The sequence below is a fragment of the Rhinolophus sinicus genome, chromosome 2 (genome assembly GCF_057876585.1).
Source record: "Rhinolophus sinicus isolate RSI-liver-muscle chromosome 2, RSI-T2T, whole genome shotgun sequence".
NCBI classification, from domain to species: Eukaryota; Metazoa; Chordata; class Mammalia; order Chiroptera; family Rhinolophidae; genus Rhinolophus; species Rhinolophus sinicus.
The window spans coordinates 69465502-69484681 of record NC_142502.1 but is presented as its reverse complement, the minus strand read 5'-3'; the positions used below and the strand labels follow the sequence as shown (position 1 = coordinate 69484681).

Sequence of the window (19180 nt, the reverse complement as noted above, 5' to 3'; positions counted from 1 at the left end):
TAGCCTAATTACATTAAATAGACTTTTTTTGCTGAGTTGGGCTATTCTCAGTCTGGTAACTGAGATAGCACTTGTTGGTCAGTATAATGTAGGTGTTTATATTATTGCTGCAGTGTGTACATCCATCAAAAGAACTTGTGGTTTTAGACAGGTAGTGGAAAATCAATGTGCAATAATTTCTTAAGCCACCATCAACTGACTCTTCACCAACAGTAGTCTGACTGGTTTCTTTTCTGCCTTTCAACTTCTTTCTCAGCATCAAGATTGTTTCTTAATTTACATGCAGTCCTAGAGCTGAAGGACCACAGAGGTCAACTCTGGGCCCACCTTCTACCTAATCCCAAACCTCTTCGACAGTATCTTTGATGAGTGGTCAGCCAGCTTTCAGCATTAGAGCACTGATAGAAAACTATAAAGAGTAACAGCATGAAAGGCCAGTGTTGGGACTAAAGAGAGAATATAAAATGAGAAGAGGGAAAAGTGTATATTGAGGAAGAGGAAAACTGATTAATACGAAAGGAAAGCAGGCACATAACAGAATGGCCTGGCGCTTAGCCCATCCTTCTCTTTCCCTGAAATGTAAAGATTTTAACCTAGCTTCTCTCAGCAAATCCACTGCATATACAAGTGTAAGAGTGCATTTATGTTTTATAAAGTACATCAAGGATCCCCCTGAATGAAAGTATAACTTAAGAGACCTGTATTTATATGCTCTTTTTTACTTTCTGATTCCAACCCAAAACGCTGGACTTTAAAGTCATGAAAAATACAGAAGAATTCCACAACCTTAAATCTGAACATCACGGGTGGACAGTCCATCATTTCACTGTCTAGAAGAAAGGCCCTAAAAAAACAGTAATTTACTCCAGTAACAATAAAAAGTGGTACAAAGGCTGAGATGATGTCCAGGTGGGATCCGTATGGCTTACTTAAGATATGTTAATCAATTACAGTGTGTGGAGCTTACTTGGATCATGATTCAAACAAACTAAAGAAAAATATTCAGAGCAGAAGATATTTGGACATTTAGATACTGACTAGATGTTTGATGCTATTTCTGTTTGCTATTTTTCATAATATGGTTGTTAAAAATGGCATCTTTGCATTACAACATGCTGTTTCTGAAAGGAACACAGGAAAGAATGAAAAGACTTGGATGAGTCACAAAAAATGGACATGCAGAGTCTGAAAGACAGGCTGCAGATGCCCAAGCCTTGATATTTATGACTGATACTAAGGATGAGCTGTAGGAGTGTCAGAAGAGAGGGCGTTTGCTAGACTATAATGGAGAGAAACTGGAGTTGCTACTTAGGATGACAGTGCAAGGTCCATGAGAGGGGATGAGGGCATGCTTGGGTGGGTGGGGGCGGGGTGGGGGTTGATCAGGTCACAAGAAGAATGAGAAGAGGATACCGGTTTCTCCCTGCATAAAAAAGAGATTGTCGAGAAATATTGAAAGTCTACCATGTGCGTACCCCAGTCCTGGGAATTACGGGAAATTCAAGAGAAATACAAATCCCAGAACTTAGTTCAGGAATCAGCATCAGAACAACATCTCCTGAGTAAATTAGTCATGGAAAGCAGTTAGCTTAGCGATAACACTTTTCAGAAAAATCCATTTCTGGTACAGTCAACAGCTACTGTTTCAAGAATTATAAATACACAGATGTAAACCTAGGTTGTGTAATAGCTATGAAATAACCTGAAGAAGCTGAAGAATGGGTTGAATCAAGGAGAGGAAACATGACATCAACCAAAAAGAGAGTTAAGGTGTAGATGACAAAACGCAAACCGAATCAAAACTCACCTTGAGGGAGCAAGATAAATAAACACTTGTCCTCTCCACAGCCCCCAAAGGAGCAATACATTATACACGTCTCCTCCTTCCTCGCACCAAAATGCCTAAAATGACGCAAGGCGAGGGAGAAGGCGCCGCGCTCGCCCTGGCTCCAGCTCAGTCCTGCTACCTGTCAAGAGGTGCGGGTGCTGAGGGCGCTCGCCAGGCCTGCGCTCCGTCCCGGGGTCGCCTGTCCCCTGCTGAAGCGGGGGTCCGGGCCGACGCGCCGGGACAGAGCGCCAGGACACAGCAAACCGTGCGCGGCGGGCAGAGCCTCGACAGGTGGAGGGTGGGAGACCCCGGATGGGCCCGACCGCAGCGCAGGCCGCCACCGCGCGCCCCCTCCCTCCGCCCGTGCAGGCCAGTCCCCGCGCCCGCTCCTCACCGCGGGGAGGGGCGCAGGCGGCGGCGGCCGGGACAGCAACGGCGAGAACCACGCTCCGTCGGGGAGAGCGGGCCCGTCGCCCCCACTTCCGCCGCGTCGCCGTCCCCCGGCGTTCAGCGCAGGCGTCTCCGCCGGGCGCGCTGCGTACAGGAGCCGCCGCGCACGCTCTGCCGGGGCGTTTGCACCGCGAGGCGCCTCCGAAGCGGGTCCAACGGCACCTTCTCCGCCTGGCAGCCCTCACTCGGCCCTAGACGGAACCTACCGTAGTCCACCCCGAGCTTCGTTTCGGGCGGTTACCCCATCCCTAGGCCTTGGCACGTCCCTCCTTTGCCCGCTGTTAGTGCCAAGGGTCAGGGATGGCCTTCGTGTCCTCCGCCGTCACTTACCTCCTTATGCCGTCAAGGGCTGTAAGTTTTACTGTTTTCCCCTTTCCTCTCAGGCCCCTACTCTTCCCAATTCAACTGTCTAAGACCAGCCCCCGCCCCCCCCCGCCCCCCGGGCCAATCACCCTACTCCAATCTCAAAATCTAATCACCACAAATCCACAGCAGGACGCAATGACCTAACTTACACTCAACTCGGATCGAATTCTTCCCAACTTAAAACCTTTTGGTGGCCCCTGATAATAGCCAGCATCTCGGAGGCAAACCCCCTCCGCGAGGTTTCAAGCCCCCCCGCTTCTTCACCCCCCGCGAAGATCTGGCCCACATGCTCGCCTCAGTTTCAATCCCTCCTTGCGTGCTCAGGAGAATGGAAGATTCCCTTCTCTGGAAAGTTCCTCACTGCCATTGCCTCCCTGGCTTGTCTCACTCATTTATTCACCTCTGAGTTAAAAACTCGGTTCGGACCTCATATCCCTCAGGATGGCCATCCCAACAGAATTAGATGACCCTCTTGGGGTCTTCAGAGCACCTGCATGTTTCCGTTGTAGCTAGCAAAAATCTACTGCAGCTATATGGTGACCTATTTTTCCTATACTCCACTCCCATCAATTTACCACTTGCGTACTCTGTACCAGCTACACGGTTAAGCAGGTGTTATGAATTATTTAATACTTATAAATTAGCCTGTGAAATAGCTTCTACAATCCCCAATCATAAATATGCGGTACAGGCTAAGAGAGCTTAAGAAATTTGTCTAATCTCTCATGGCCAGGATGCAGGGAACTCAGGCATTCATGTGCACTGCTCCAGTCTCTGAACTCTTCGGACAAAGGGTCACGTGTTTCATCTCTGGACCTAGCCCAGTGACTGGGACATAGTATATGTGGAATAAATGAGGTTTTATTTGATCCTCTACACCACTCAAGAAGGCAAGCCATTCAGGAATCATAACTTATTTTATTTTAAAGATGTGCAGAGATCCAGTGAATTAAGCTACTTGATAGTTCAATTTGGCAAAATTTCCATAGCTTTGATGCACTTATTCACAAGAGGTGAAGGGAAGAACTTGTGAAACCTTTACTGGTAAGTACCGTCAATACCAAACTAGACTTTGGTTTTCTGTTACAATAATAAATTGTTCTTAAAGAGCTTGAAAGAAGACTGAATTGCTCTTACTTCTTTATAATCTGCTCAGATTTTCTGTACCTTATCAGAGTAATTGGTTTCTCTTTATAATGTCCCTGATTATTAAAACAAAGACCAAAGGTTCCCACTTGTGAAAGTTCTAAATTTTCTTAAAATTGATCTGCCTTCTGTTTAAATATTTTATTTCATTTTTATTAAATGGAAACCAACTATTATTCTCAGGCACCCATGATTCTATCTTAATCAAATGATTAAATCTCCTCTGAAAACTCTTGATTTTGCTTTCCCAAGATTGAATCCTAAAATAAAAATTTCAGGATGTGTTTTACATTGAAACTATCTTTGACATTTCCCAGAGGGCCCCTGTAAAATCACAAACTTTAGTACTCTTTATTTGTAGTAAACAAATATTTCAACTCGTCACAATTGATAGTGTTGCAACAGCAGTCAAAACTCCTTTTTCTAACTGTTCAGAAAATCTCCCACTTATTACAGTCAGGTCATGGCCAGAAGACACAGCTTGCCTGGAGGCTATACATTAATGCATATTTTCTTTAGGTACTAAATAGGAAAGCCAAGACTGAGCCATGAGTACACAGTACAGTAAGAAACAACCACAGGCTATTTGAATTGAATTGGACCCTGCAGTTTATCTAATCAATTTTTTTTTTATTTTACAGATGAGAAAAGTGAAACTCAGAGATGACTCAATTCCAAGCCCAGTTCATTCCATTGCACTGTGCTGCCAACATGTCTTAGCTAATTAGGCAGAAAGGTACTTCACTTAATCCTTTCCACTGTTCTTTTCCTAACAAAACTAAAAAGAGTAATCAACATACATTAAATGTAGTGAGTGCAAAAAGATTACAAATGGAAAGTATTATATTGCAAGGAACAGAAGTTTTGTTTTGGTTTTTAATGCCCTTAAATAATGGGGCAACTTAGGCTACAAAATGAAAGTTGATAACTATTACAAAAGAGAAACCAGTAAAAAGTGGCTGCTGAAAATGAATTTTTCTTGGCTGGTTCTTCTAAGTATGTAACTACGAATTAGTGTCAGCATACTTTAGAAAGAAAAGGTACCTAAGAATATTTATCTGCGTTTCTCAACTTAGAAATTTATTTTATAGCCATGTAAACAAAATTCTTTAGAAATTATCATTAATAGCACAAAATCACAAATCACCCCTCACATGCTTAATCTGGTTGTCATCTATTGTAATAGCCTATGTATTCTTTATACTAAAATTGGGATTCTCAGAAAGTCAATAAAAATGTATGCCAACCTGACAAAGTCCTAGTAAAACAGCAATAGCTTTATAATTCTCATTTTGAATAACTGCTTAACAAGTAAAACTTTTTAATCATTCCTCCATTTTTTCCCTAAATTTCATTTCACTTTTGAGAAAATACACCAATTGTTCCTTGTAAATGCATCTTAACAGAAATATCTGAATACTGAAGTATTTATCACCCAGTAATTTACACATAGTAACAAGTCAATAATTGTTTTGTGTACACATTAAAAGGCAAATGATTACTTTTAACCTTTAGTTATTTTGGAATTAAATTACATTAGGGTACCCACAATCCTTTGATTGGCTAGTAATCTTAACATTTTGCTAAATAGAGCACTGGAAACTCCAATGTACCAGCATTTACATAATGGCTTCTTTGGTATAGTGTTTGTTGAATTTATGTCATGTGTTGACCAAACCAACACAAAAAAGCAAGTAATAAAGAAATGAGGCTCTACTAAATAGCTTAGAAAAACAAGTTTTCTATTTATTTAAAAATAAGTTTGTAGTTACTACATTGCAGGGACAGGAATTCTTACACATACATTCTAGTTTGTATAAAAGGATTCAAAGAATTATGCATCAAAACTAACATAGAAAGTGTCACATAACAGTAAAGAAAGGTCCAATCAATATGTACAAAAAGAAAGGGCACTGCTATTCTGATGTAAGACTGCCATTTATAACATGATATTCCAGGTTTCTGGAAGGAAAAAAACAAAAACCTCAATAAAGCTAAATAATTAATTTGTCTTTAAACTCTGTTACTTATTACATACAACAGATTTGCTTGTGTTTAACATTGTTTTCTGTACAAAATAAGCATAGTTTTAATTTGAAAATGTGTCAGTTTCAACGTTAACCCTCTAGGTCAGTTACTTTTTAAAAATTGAACTACATTCTACATGTCTAAATGTCGTGTGACAGGATTTAACAGTTTTCTAAAAAATCTTTAATAAGACCCCATCTTGCAGTTTTAATATGGTCCAAAAATGTAACTTTGTATTTTATCTCAATTTATAGTTTATCATTGTGATTAATCAACACGCACAAAAGTAATGAGCGTATGTGTGCATCTGCATCATACGTGTACTATGTATCATCTCAAACCTAGTCTTTTAGCTCCTTAAATGAAGAAAACTCACAGCCACCCACTATATGTATTTGGTTTCTGCCGTATAAGATTAATTTCCTGATGATTTTATCTGCATTAAAAAAGTATTTCAACACAGAGCTATCAAAACTAAAAATATACATTTATAGGCCATGTTTTCTAATTGTTTTACCGTAGTGTGTACAAGGTTTATCTCTGGAGCGTCAAAAGTGGTAATTACAGGCTTCTGACTCAATCAGACCTCTCCTTGGGTGCTTCGTACAAAATGACTTTTCATTTGGAGTGAAAACAGTTTCTTAGTAAATGTAATAAATCACTTGGAAATTTGGAGAACTAAGGGGGAAGTGCAAGGAGGGAAGAGAGGAAAAGGTGTATTTTTCCAATTTTAATAGAAAAAAAAATCTTGCCTAAATATAATTGTACCACTTCTCAACCTATTAGGTCAAGACTACTTTCTAAGCATGGAGTAATTCAGAGAATATAAAAGTACTTCCGCTGTTATGACTTTTAAAATCATGTATTTCTGCATATAAGGAGAACACTTATAGCCTTTAAATACTCAAGTATCTTGGTCCTTCCAGCCTATTCAAAAATAAATTTCAGGTGAACAAAAACATTCAGAATAACAATGTTTTCATTAGATAGAAAACTGGAAATCAAAACTTCTGCTTCCAGTTGACATTTGGGAGAAATATATAGGTATGTCGATATGCATAAAATGGAATGCTAGAATTAAAGTAAACACTATTAACTGGAGGAACTAATTACAAACCATATTTTAAAACATGTAAATGTTGCTAATATCATATAAGCAAAAGATGTTACTTATTTGTTTAAATGTTTGATTAGTCTACCGCACTACAGATAAGGGGCAATTCTAGATGTTAACACACATGCTACATAAGGACTGTTTTGCTCATCAGTGTATCTTATGTAATTAATTTCCAAGTGATACCAAATTTAACCAAATTCATGTCTTGGAATGTGATGAATGTGACTCGATCAAGCTCACAAATATTTTATAGTCCTTCTAATTAAATTTAAGGAGGATGATAGTTTTTTATAATAAGTTTTCAAAATGGTTTTTAATAAAAAAATAAGTCTTCAAATTGGAAACAAGACCAACAAATCTTTAGTACATAAATATATGCAAACTAGTCCAACGCCCTAACAGCAGAATGCAAAAGATAAAATTTTAAGAAAGTATGTACCTATTGCCCAGAGCTGTGAGACTGTAATTAGACTGAATGTTTAAACTGCTCATTTGCAACATTCTATAATTTTTAGATTTGACTGGGATTTGAGAATGTGGGGGTGAAGGGAGAGACTATTAGGGTTAGATACTTAAAAATAAATTGATTTACAATTTCCATGCATATAACAGGTTATATTTCTGAAATTTTCAGTAAACTTGAGATTTTTTTTTTTTTATTGCTCACCTAAGACAACTGCCAATATTTCCTTTTGGCCTATAAACAATACATACATAGTGTCACTGTCTCAAAGAAGGTATTTTTCCAAGTGGTCCAACAGAACAAAAATGATGGTGATGACTTAAATTTTTCAATTCAACTTCTGCAATGCAAAGAAGCTAAATTATAAAAATATAAAATCTAAATATATCTGGTATTACTAATACATTTAAGTGTTTCAATTACAAATAATCTGATCCAAGTCATTTTTGCTTTACTAAGAAACCAGTGTCTAATAATGTCCAAATAAGGTCATACATATACAATGTCTTTATAACAGGAGTAATACATTTACTTGTTGCAGGTAAAATGGTAAATACTCATTTCTTTGCTCACGAGTTAGAACTAATCCATACACTGTACTAGAGGTATATTCCACTCTAAGACTGTGTACGCTTTCTTTTTCTGTACACACTTTAAAATTATACACATTTTTTTTTTACAAAACTGGATTTATAGACTATTATTTGTTTCTAACACAATGCAGATTAACATCAGGAAATTACATGTTTCAAATAGATTGCCTTCAAAAGCAACAAATTACTTTAATGACAAATTTAAACATATACACTATTTTCAATAATGGTGTAACTGACTCATTTTACTATACAACCAAGCCGTCCATTTCTGCATTATGAAGACTTTAACTACTGAATTTTAATTATATAGTTAAATATATTTGTTAGAAAAAAATAAATATACAAAAAACCTGAAAATTTTGAAATTATTTTTCAACTGCAAAATCACAGCAATCCAGTTAAGATCTGGAAAATGGTTTACTTAATTTCACAGAAGGATTTCTGTACAAATTTAGTTACAAACGGTCTAAAAAGCCCAAATGTATCACTTTCCATTCTTCTTCAAGACAATTAAATGACAGCTAATATTTATCCCTATCAGAAATAAGAAATAATTATGTAAGGTATTTTGCCAAGGTTCAATTAAAGACTTTATATTTCTATATCAGGGTCATGCTGATACATATTTTCCCATCCTCACTTTTTAAAAATGTAGTATCTGAAAATTTTGGTTACCTTTTTGTACCATACCAGTCCTCAGAAAATACTCCATTCTTTCAACTTTTAAAAAAATGGACAATAATTTTTAAACAATAGAAATGGTATTTATGTTGGTTTTTAAAGTATAAAATAACTGTACCATAAACAAATAAATAACTGCTTTCCTTTTCCATAGCAGTACATATAGCAATACATTCTCCTAAGTCATATAATTATCATTTACAATAGACAACTTAATTTTACTAATGATGCAAAAAATAATAGAATACAAGGCACAATCATTAAATGGAAGTTTTCTTTAGGGTGTATATTGACATACCAGCGTGATAAGGATACCGTAAAAAGTGCAGAAAAAACACAATGTGCAATGAGACCACTGTATAAAACATGATTGCATAAAAAGTGATTTGGCCTATTTTAACCTTTAATAATTGAAAATAACCAATCTTCCCCTTAAAATTAAACTATAAAGTATGACATTTTAAAATTATTTTTATTCTATCACTATCTAAAAAATCCTGAAAAAAGAATTTATACCTGGGTAATAGTATATAAGTATGTGTTTGTATATATATTTAATTATACCCATTTATCAATATATACATACACACACAGACACATTTCTTTGTAAGTCATTTAGCCTATTAGATATGTCTAAAGTTTAGAAACAACATTAATCCAGATCAAGTAAACATCAAATCCCTTACCTTTTTCCTGTATTTTCCTTGAATCCTTTAACCACTTAAACACTTTCTCCAAAACATCTCTGTCAAAGGACCCACCAGTGCATTACTTTCTACTATTAGTACCAAAAAAAGATACATCTCAGCATAACTCTTTACTAACTTGCTCTTTAGAATAATATATAGCCTTTCCAATATTGAAAAGTGTATGCTGTCCTGACAGTCAAAAACAGGCTTTCCACTGCACTGATTCTCAGTCTTTGGCACAATAAACAGAGATTGAGTGATTGATATAAGAATCAAGGTCTGAAAAATTAGACAGTCAAATGTTTTCCAATGTGGATATGTTTCCTTTTCATCAGTACATTTTCTCTTACGTTTGGCAGAAATGGAATACAGCAAAAGCCTTCTCTAGATTCTTTGTAGATGAACATTGTACAAGTAAAATTAAACTCTTTAGGGTATCAAATTGTGGGAATTTTATATTTATCTTAAGAGGAAACACATTTCTTAATTTACTGCTACTCTGGTAACATCTCTCCTCCTAGGGGCACGACTTCTGTATCAATAGAAATGTACCTGGCTTGGTCAAAAATAATTCATTTTAACATGAAACGCTCTATCACTAGGAATACTATGCTCGTTAAAAATGTAGCAGAACTGTCTTTTCCAGAAATAGACTGGGAATTCATTATAGATCCTCAATTTCTTTCTTTCTTTTTTTTTTTTTTTGCGACCAGTGAATGAAATGAATGTTGAAATGTATAACCTATCTAAGGGAATAAATAGCAAACATTTAAAATATATATGTATATATTTATATATATATTCATTTAAAGAAGTGAAGTGTCTTGTAAGTTTGTGGTTGTTTTTTTTTTTTGCAAATCAAATTGTAACATTCTCTAATCCACCACAGCAGCAAGGAAGCAGAAACCTTAGTTCTACTTATTCCTTAACTGTACCTGCTTTATGATTTTGAAGTAAAATATTTTGGTACAAGTTACCAACCAATTAAATTAGCTTTTGCTTTTTCAGTCAACTTTCGGACTCGTCCTCTGCTAGAAGTTCCAAAAGTCAAAGAGGTGTCTTCAAACAGCAGCTGCCTTTGCTCCTCTTCGGAGTCATCCTCATTATAGAAAGCTGTCCTTCGACCTTGGTTTCTAGTTCTCATGTGGGGTTCAGAGCCTTTCAGTTCCTCAAACTCTTCTTCCTCATCCATAGGATCATCTGTCTTTTTTCGGTTACTTCTCCTTAGCATTTTAACACTAGTAGGAACTATGAGATCTGAGTCTAGTTTTTGTGTCTTCATCTTCCTTTTGGGTTTTCTGCCTCCACGACTCTTTTTCTGTAACAAATCCTCCTTTACAGTATTAGTTTCAGAAAGAAAATTGCATGTTGAAGAAGGAACTACTTCATCTCTGATAGGATGTACATTATTTTGCTCTGAATTTTCTAGCTTTGCATACTGTAGCTTTTTGGGCTTTCTACCCCTCTTCTTGTGTATAACTTCACCACTACTGGTAGTAACTTCTACCTTAGGTTTCCTTCCAGGTCCCCTCTTCACAAGTTTAGATGGCTGCCCTCCATGGCCATTTACTTGAATGCTTCCTGGTACAAGAGCATTGTTCTTACAATCTGTTAAAAGCGAACAATGGCACACTTAATATATGGAATGCCTTTTTATTTGACTTTCTAACTAACCAATAAGACCAATGCTATACTTACATGAAATGGAATAATTCTAATTATTTTTTTACTAAAATAAGAAAAAGAACCAACAAAATGCTAATAGTTTAATGATATTGTTTACAGACACACCTCATTTTATTGCATTTTGCTTTATTGCACTTCCCAAGATTTTTTCTTTTTTAAACAAATTGAAAGTTTTTGGCAACCCTGTATCATGCAAGTCTATTGGTGCCATTTCCCCAACAGACTTGGATAGATGGTTAGAATTTTTTAGCAATAAAGTATCTTTAAATTAAGGTATATACATTATTTTTTAAAGAGACAATGCTACTGCACACTTTAATAGACTACAGTATAGTGTAAACATAACTTTTATATGTACCGGGAAACCAAAAAATTCATGTGACTTGCTTTATTGCCATATTTGCTTTATTGTGGTAGATGGGACCTAACCTGGAATAGTTCCAAGTTATGCCTATACATGTGCCACCGTTATCATGATTAAAATCCCACTGTAACAAACTCCATGATAAAGGCCACTATGCTTTATTGAAAAATAAAACAATATTGGGAGATAAAATTCTAAATATGTACAATCTGGAGATCATGATGAACTGCCTTTCTGTGATTTAAAAAAAAAATATATATATATATATATATTACTCTTTCAAATGAAAACAAAAAATAACACACATGCATTCCCACTAACATTTTTCTTCCAAAATTTCTAAAGTTTTTTGTTTGGTTATGGTGCATGTGATCTGCAATGTAATTATCTTAAAGGAAATTCATAAAGAGATGAAAACTGATTTTAAAGAGAATGCTTCTTCATAATGATTATTTTTTGTCATGGGTTGGAATTGTACTGCATAAATATCAAGAAAAAAACCATCAAGAGACTCACAAAAGGCCAGAACCAGTAACAGAGGGAGAAGGCAAAGTCCTCACTTTCCTGACCCCCATAGTACGAATGACTCACTTTAGATTGGTGGTCTTCCATAATGATGAAGGGAGTGGTGACAGGGGAGAAATGTGTAAGTGCACGTGTGCAATAGAGAGAAATGATCAGAAAGATCACTTTGGCTGCAATGTGGAAGATGGATTGGGTAAGGAACAGTTAAGGACTAAGGCAGAGAGACCAGTTAGGAAATTAGGACAACAGTCCTGATGAGAAATTACGTTGGCCTAAATTAAGGACATGGAAGCGAGAACGGAGGAGGGAATGGATTAATGGATTTTAGAGATGTTAAGGAGGCAGGAACAACAGAAGCTAATAATTATCAAGTAGATTTGGATGCTGAAGAGAAGGCTAGGATGACTCCCTGATTTTAAGCTTATGTCAGTGGATGGATCCCAATTTCACTAATCAAAATGAAGACGTTTAAATAAACAATTAAATTCTGAGCGGTTTCTGGGGAGAATATTGAAGAGGAAATGGCTTAAAAACACTTTGGAAATCATTATACAAAATGCTTATTCTTGAGGTGTCTGTTGCCAAAAAAGCCACAATTATTTTAACATGTCATACATAGGATGTGTTTATATTATTTATCTTCATCTTTCAAACATAAAGCTTTAACAAAGAAAATCTGCAGATGAAAAGAACTTATAAGAATAACTGTAAAAAAGTTGTGTATTATAATAGAGAGTCTGGCTATAGACAACCCTGATGAATTAATAAAGGTTGCTGTGTTGAATTTTGTAATGTAATAACTTAATTTTCCCAAAAAAAGTGAAGACTGGTACCTGGGTTAACTAAATCCAATTTAATTTAAACTTCTTGGATATACTTTTTTAGGTTTTGTAATAATGAAGTTAAAAACTAATTTACATCCTAAAAGCCTTTGATTCCGTAATTTGTTTTCATTTTCATATAGCAAGTTTTTCTTGGCTTTTAAAATTAATGATAATATAGTTTAAGTTTGGCACAAAACTGCAAATCAAAGATGTCTCACTAAATTTATCAACTAATATTAGAAGGTGACTTTTAAATGAGCAACCTAAAAAAGTTGATTTACGTACTAACTCCAACAAAATCATCATTTTTAACACGTTGCGTATGGCAGGGTTTAAATCCCTCATACCCCTCTGTTCCGGCAGGTTTTTAAAAGAAACTACTTTAAAATGCACTCTTCTCTTTAAAGCGTAAATGCTTCTATGTCATTTATTATTTTTCTATAAATAATAGATTCTACAAATAAATTATTCTATAAATTATTCTATAAATAATTATTCTACAAATAATTCAATAAAATATACAAAGTAAAAAGAGTCAACAGTAAAAACGAGAATTCTCGTTATCCGTCCTTAACGCATGGCTCAGAAAAAAACGAAGATTCTCGTGATCTATACGCAACGTGTTAAGAAAAGATCTAGTCTATCTTGGAAGATACAAATCACACCTTACCTTGCTCAATGACAGCTGATGACTTTGAAAGATTCTTTGAGAGGACAGATGATTTCATTTTACGTTTGAATGGCTTTTCCTTTTCCAAGTTTTCTTTTGCAGAATTATTCCTAGTGCCATGACTGTAATTTGATTGACCAGGACTTGAAAGAGTATTCAAGGTTTTCGAATGTTTCACAGAATTCTCTAGAACTAAAACACACATATAAAACATTACAAACTAAGCGTTATTTAACCTGAAAACAAGTAAGAAGGTTGGGACTACCTGTAACTTGAATTGCTTGAATTAGCTGAGAGAACAAAACCTGGGGGATACTTAAAGCTTTCTAATAGGAAAAAGGCATAAACAACTAAACTCTTAATAATTTCAGACCTTTTAGAAGTTGTCCAGTCACTTCAAGATTATGAAGGCAAGTCCTGGCAAATTGCTAGCAACTCTGGATACTTGAATTTAAATTCAGGCAGTTTGGGTCAGAGTTGCCATTTTTAAGCATTATTCTACACTGACACTCCTTAACCTCAACTTTGTTTTCTTATTAAAAACAATTAAAAGGGGGGGGGGGGGCAGAAAAACAAAGAAAAAAATCAACAGTGTCTGCTGGAATTTACTAAAATCCAGTATATGTCATTTGGCAATGTAAAAGCTTAAATTAAAAGTCATTATATATATACTTCAATTTAGAAACTAACTGATTCTTACTTGTTTTCCCTGGCATCGCAGATGTATTAGCTTTCAAAATAAAAGTCTTTGCTGCTGAAGAAGTAGATGGTTGCTCAGTGGTAACTGGATCTACAACCACTCGGTTGCTTCTGGTTCGAACTACAGAACTAGATTCTGTTTTACCATTTATCTGAGCAGCATTGTGCCTCGGTGGTATTGATCTTGTGGGTGTAGAGAATGGAGAGGTAGAAACATCTGACTTTAGCTGGGGTTTTACCATCCTTTTTTTCCTTTCAGGGCTGTAAATAAAATAATATCATTAGTCATTCTTATAGTTCTATGTGGATGAATAAAACACAGTTTTATAAATACTACTGGATTCAATATTTGTACTATATGAAATATGTTAAAATATGAGATTTGTAGTGGATTTCATATGGTTGTGAGCCTTTGAAAAGTGAATATTTAGTGAAGGATCGCCGTAAATGCTAGTTATATATGACAGAAAGCATGATGCCATCACTATCCTAAAAATGCTGTTTTACTGTATAGATTTAGCAGTTTGAATTTAAGCACTTACACTAGTATAGCTTTAGTTAAAAGATTAAAAATCCTCCACATCATAGGAACTTGCATGTCAAATATATCATTCTGCAATATAGGGAATAGTAAAGGAAGTATTAAAAAACACCAAGTTCTGTCACTTAGATGACAAAGTTATAGATCAGTTGATGCCATTTAAAATAAATCAAATACCTTGATGCAGCACTACTGGAAACAGAGCTGCTTCTGTTTCTTTTCTTCCTCCTTTTGGTTATTGTATTTCTTTTATGAAAACGAAGAGCAGATTTATAATCTGATAAAACTGAACTGATGTGTTCTTCGAAGAAAGCAGACAGGCGCAAACTCATGCTGTAAATCTATGGTAAGAATCAAAAAAGAACTGTTCAAACATTCCTCAAAGGAAAATGCCTGTTCAGCAAATATTGACACATAATTTAAATATTTTTCTAGCAAAAAGTTTTCAGAATTTAAACATTGCTTTTTCCAATCTCTTTTGATGAAAAGTAAAACTGAAGCATTTTTACAATTATTTTTGTATCTAGATTAGGAATCTTCCAAGCTTTGAGAAAAGCCCTACTATGAATTCAGATGGCTCATATAGACAAAATTCCTGTGCACTCTTGTCATATTAAAAGTATTCCTGAGGGTTTGAACCTGCTTTCCATTGCTACCTAGAACTAGCTAGTTATTCTTTCTCATTTCATTTGCATATATCACCCCTTTGTGTTGTACTGTTTGGCCAAAGACAGGTAAATTAAAGTTTACTCATTTTTTATAAATCATTCACAAAGATGCTCCTTTTCATTAATGTAGAAAATAGCCTGAAAAGTAAGCCCACATAGCCCTAATACATACGAAGGTGATACATATGTGGTGTATCTGTTCAACCATACTACTTCAAGAAAAGTAACCATCCCTAAACATTAGTGACATCAGTGTTATTTCATAGAATTAAAAAGCAGAAAGAAGTCAATTCTTTTTTTCTACTAGGATACCATTAAGAACAGAAGGTCAGCTTTGCTCTAAATTTTAAATAAAAGCAACATAGTTACTTAACATAATTTTTCTACAAACTTCGTTTAATTTAAACATAAAAGAAAATTTAATTATATACCCTTGATCTTTTGCTTGGTGTATACGCTTTAGAATTACTAAAAATAAGTCTGACATCTTTACATAACTCCATTGGTGACTCATAATTCCCAGCCTCTAAAGTTTCTCTAACGGTAGCAAAATCCATTGGAGTGTCAATGATGTCTCTGTAATCCTAAGAGAGGAAAAACAGGTGGTATTAATTATTATCATTACTACCACAAAGCATTACTTCTCAGCACAAGGATTCACATACAATTTCTGTGATGAGTTTAAGTCCTAGAACTATTATTAATCATTCCTTGTTTCCCTCATCAAGGCTTCCTTTTTTCTATATATATATATTTTTTGCATGCCCCCTCCCTTTTATTGCACTCAACACAGGATTTTTCTCATTCAACAATCTATTAAGTTGCACTTTTTTTCCTTGGGAAAGAGGTAAATGGTGGTGTTAGAAAAGGGAGATTTAAAAAGTATTAAAAAAACTCAGCTCTACAATTACACATGTAAATTTGATGTAAAATACCCAAAACTTTATGCTACCTACCGTGTTTCCCCCAAAATAAGACCCAGCAGGACCATCAGCTCTAATGCATCTTTTGGAACAAAAATTAATATAAGAAGACCCAGTATTATATTACATTATATTATAGCCGGTTTCATATTATATAAGACCCGGTCTTATATTAATTATATTAATTAAAAGACTCATTAGAGCTGATGATCTGGCCAGGTCTTATTTTCAGGGAGATATGGTATAAACTCTAAAGGCTGCTGACTCCCTGAAACATAACCATAATATTAACTAGCTGTCACACAAAGTCTATGCACTTCATTCCTCACAGAGGTGGAATTACCCAGAATTGCCACCTAGGCAACTGTATAAAATAAGGCAATAGATTATAAGCAATAAGACAACTGAAAGAAAAAAGCAACAGAATAGTATAAATTATGTGAATATAGAATCTCTAAATAAGAATAGAGTACTACATCTTTTCCATGGCCTTGGAGTATGTAACTATATTTTTTGAAATATAACTTGACTTTGCACCAAGTTTAAATTATGATCAAATATGTTTGACCATAAAGCAAACAGGATTATTACCCTTTATAAACAGTTTTATTTCTTCCTTAATCTGTATGCCTTTTATTTTCTTTCTTGCCTTGCTGCACTGGTTAGAATTTGCAGTGCTATACTGGATAGCAGTGCCTCATTCCCAATCTTAGGGGGACAGCATTCAGTTTGTCATAATAAATCACGATGTTAGCTGTAGGTTAATAAATTTTTTCTTTATCAAGTTAATGGAACTTCCCGTCTATTCCTACTTTTCTTGTGTTTTTTTATTTTAATCATTAATGATGGTCTGTTTTCTTAGATTATTTGTCTACCTGGCATCCATTCATCACAGAGCCAATTATATTAACTGTATTTTCTTATTTTCTATATTCTTGATGCTCTGGCATTTGGGGGCTTTACAGATCTGAGGAGATACTGCCCCTCCCAGGGCTAGCCAATTTTTAGACATAGCAAAAGGCTGCACTGGGAACACCTTTTTCTTATGCAAACCAACCACCTCCTTATCTAACTCTCACACCAAGCCAGTATTTCTTTTGCCCTGAACTATCCCAGGGCCAGGTACCAGACAACTAGAGACCACCCCTCTGCCCAAAGCCCATTGGAATTATTTCAAGTAGCCAATTGTGAACTGTTTACGCTGCCCTGCCTTGCCTCTCTCATGGAAACCCCAATAAATCATCTGGCCTAAATTTTTCCCTTGCTGTCTTCTGCCACGTGATCAAAACTTGGTGTATGTTCTTAGAACAAAATGGGCAATTATGCATTTCGTCAAATGCTTTTTCTGCATTGATATGACCATATGATTTTTTTCCTTTAATATGATGAATAACATTGACTGAATTTTGAATACTGAACCAGCTTTACACCCCTGGAGAAAAAAACCCACTTGGACATTGTATAAAATCATTATTATATATTTCTGAATTCTATTTGCTGAATTAAGAATTTTTACATTTTCTTTTTTTGTACTGTTTTGTCTGGTCTTGGTATCAGGAGCAAACTGCCTTCATAGATTGAGGGGAGGAAGTGTTCTCTACTTTAGGGAAGAGATTATGTAGAATCTGTTAAATCTTTAAACATTCGGTAGAATTCTCCAATGAAGTTATCTGGACCTAAGAGATCTCTTTTTTGAAAGCTTTAAAATGCAAACCAAATATCCTTACTAGTTATAGGGCTATTCAAATAATCTACTTCATATTGGGTAACCTGTGGTAGTTTGTACTTTGACAACTGGTCCATTTCATCTAGGATGTCCAATATATATGTGTACAGCTGTGTGTAGTATTCCTTTAATATACTTTTGTTATCTGCAGGGTCTGTAGTAATATCCCCCCCATTGCATTCCTGATATTGGCAATTTGTATCTTTTCTCTTTTTAGTTTTGTAAGTCTTAATAAAGGTTTGTCAATTTTAGTGATCTTTTCAAAGAATCAGCTTTTGGTTTTATGGATTGTCTCTACTGTTTTTGTTTTCAGTTTCATTGATTTTTGCTCTTTATTATTTCTTCTCACTTTTGGTTAATTTTATTTTATTTTTCTAGGTTTTTGAAAGAGCCTGGGTTACAGACTTGAGACCTTGCCTCTTCTGATAGACTACTTATTGCTAAAAAATTTCCCTGCACTGCTTTAGCTGCATCCCACAAATTTTAATATGTTGTATTCATTTTCATTAAGTTTCATGTATTTTTTATGTCCGGTAAATCTTCTTTGAATCATGGATTATTTAGAAGTGTATTGTTTAGTTACCAAGTGTTTGGATATTTTTCTGTTATTTTTGTTATTGATTTCTAGTTTGATTGCACTGTGGTTGGAAAACACACTGTATGGTTTCAATTATGTCTGTCATTTTATTGTTTTCTGTTCTGTTGCTTTTTCCTGTTTTCCAATCTCCTTGTGGGTCACTTGAACAGATTTTAAAATTTCATTTGGTTTATCTATGTTTATGGCTGTAAACATTAACTCTGCATAGTTGTTTAAGTGGCCATTGAGGTATTTTATAATATATACATAATTATCAAAATATAACGGTGTCAACATTTTACCGGTTCAAGTTAAGTACAGAAACCTCCCCTGCCTTTATCATCATGTTCACTGATTATTTCCTCTGCTATCTTTAGTGAATTTTGTTTGTTATTATATTTTGGTTCTATTTCCATTTGGTTCTTCTAATTCTTCTTGCGATTTTCTTGGTATGACAAGTGATTTTTGATTGAAACCTGGAAATTGTGGGTCTAAGAATGGATCTCTTTTAAATCTTATGTTTTAGTAGACCTACTCCAACCCCACTCTTTGAGCTAAGAGGGGGCACTGCTTTATTACTGCCAGGTAGGAGTAGAGTCTAGGTTTTACCTGG

At 35.2% G+C, this 19180-nt stretch overlaps 2 protein-coding genes across 2 annotated transcripts in view; one reads left to right on the top strand and one right to left on the bottom strand.

Annotated features, from left to right (window-relative positions):
* The first annotated feature begins 539 nt into the window (after positions 1–539).
* LOC109446300 (uncharacterized) lies at positions 540–18497 on the top strand. The gene is made up of 5 exons (XM_088796324.1): positions 540–629; positions 1918–2629; positions 3574–3688; positions 4432–4526; positions 18369–18497. Exons 1-3 carry the CDS (start codon positions 540–542, stop codon positions 3675–3677), a joined length of 906 nt encoding a protein of 301 aa, XP_088652450.1. The 3' UTR covers positions 3678–3688; positions 4432–4526; positions 18369–18497.
* Positions 5512–19180, bottom strand: part of PHIP (PHIP subunit of CUL4-Ring ligase complex) — a 119196-nt gene continuing 105527 nt past the window's right edge. The window contains exons 36-40 of the mRNA XM_074333220.2: positions 15773–15925; positions 14851–15014; positions 14134–14393; positions 13434–13625; positions 5512–10972 (exon numbers count right to left, since the gene is read on the bottom strand). Coding sequence (XP_074189321.2) covers positions 10338–10972; positions 13434–13625; positions 14134–14393; positions 14851–15014; positions 15773–15925 — 1404 coding nt within the window. The 3' untranslated portion in view covers positions 5512–10337. The remainder of the gene's footprint in view (positions 10973–13433; positions 13626–14133; positions 14394–14850; positions 15015–15772; positions 15926–19180) is intronic.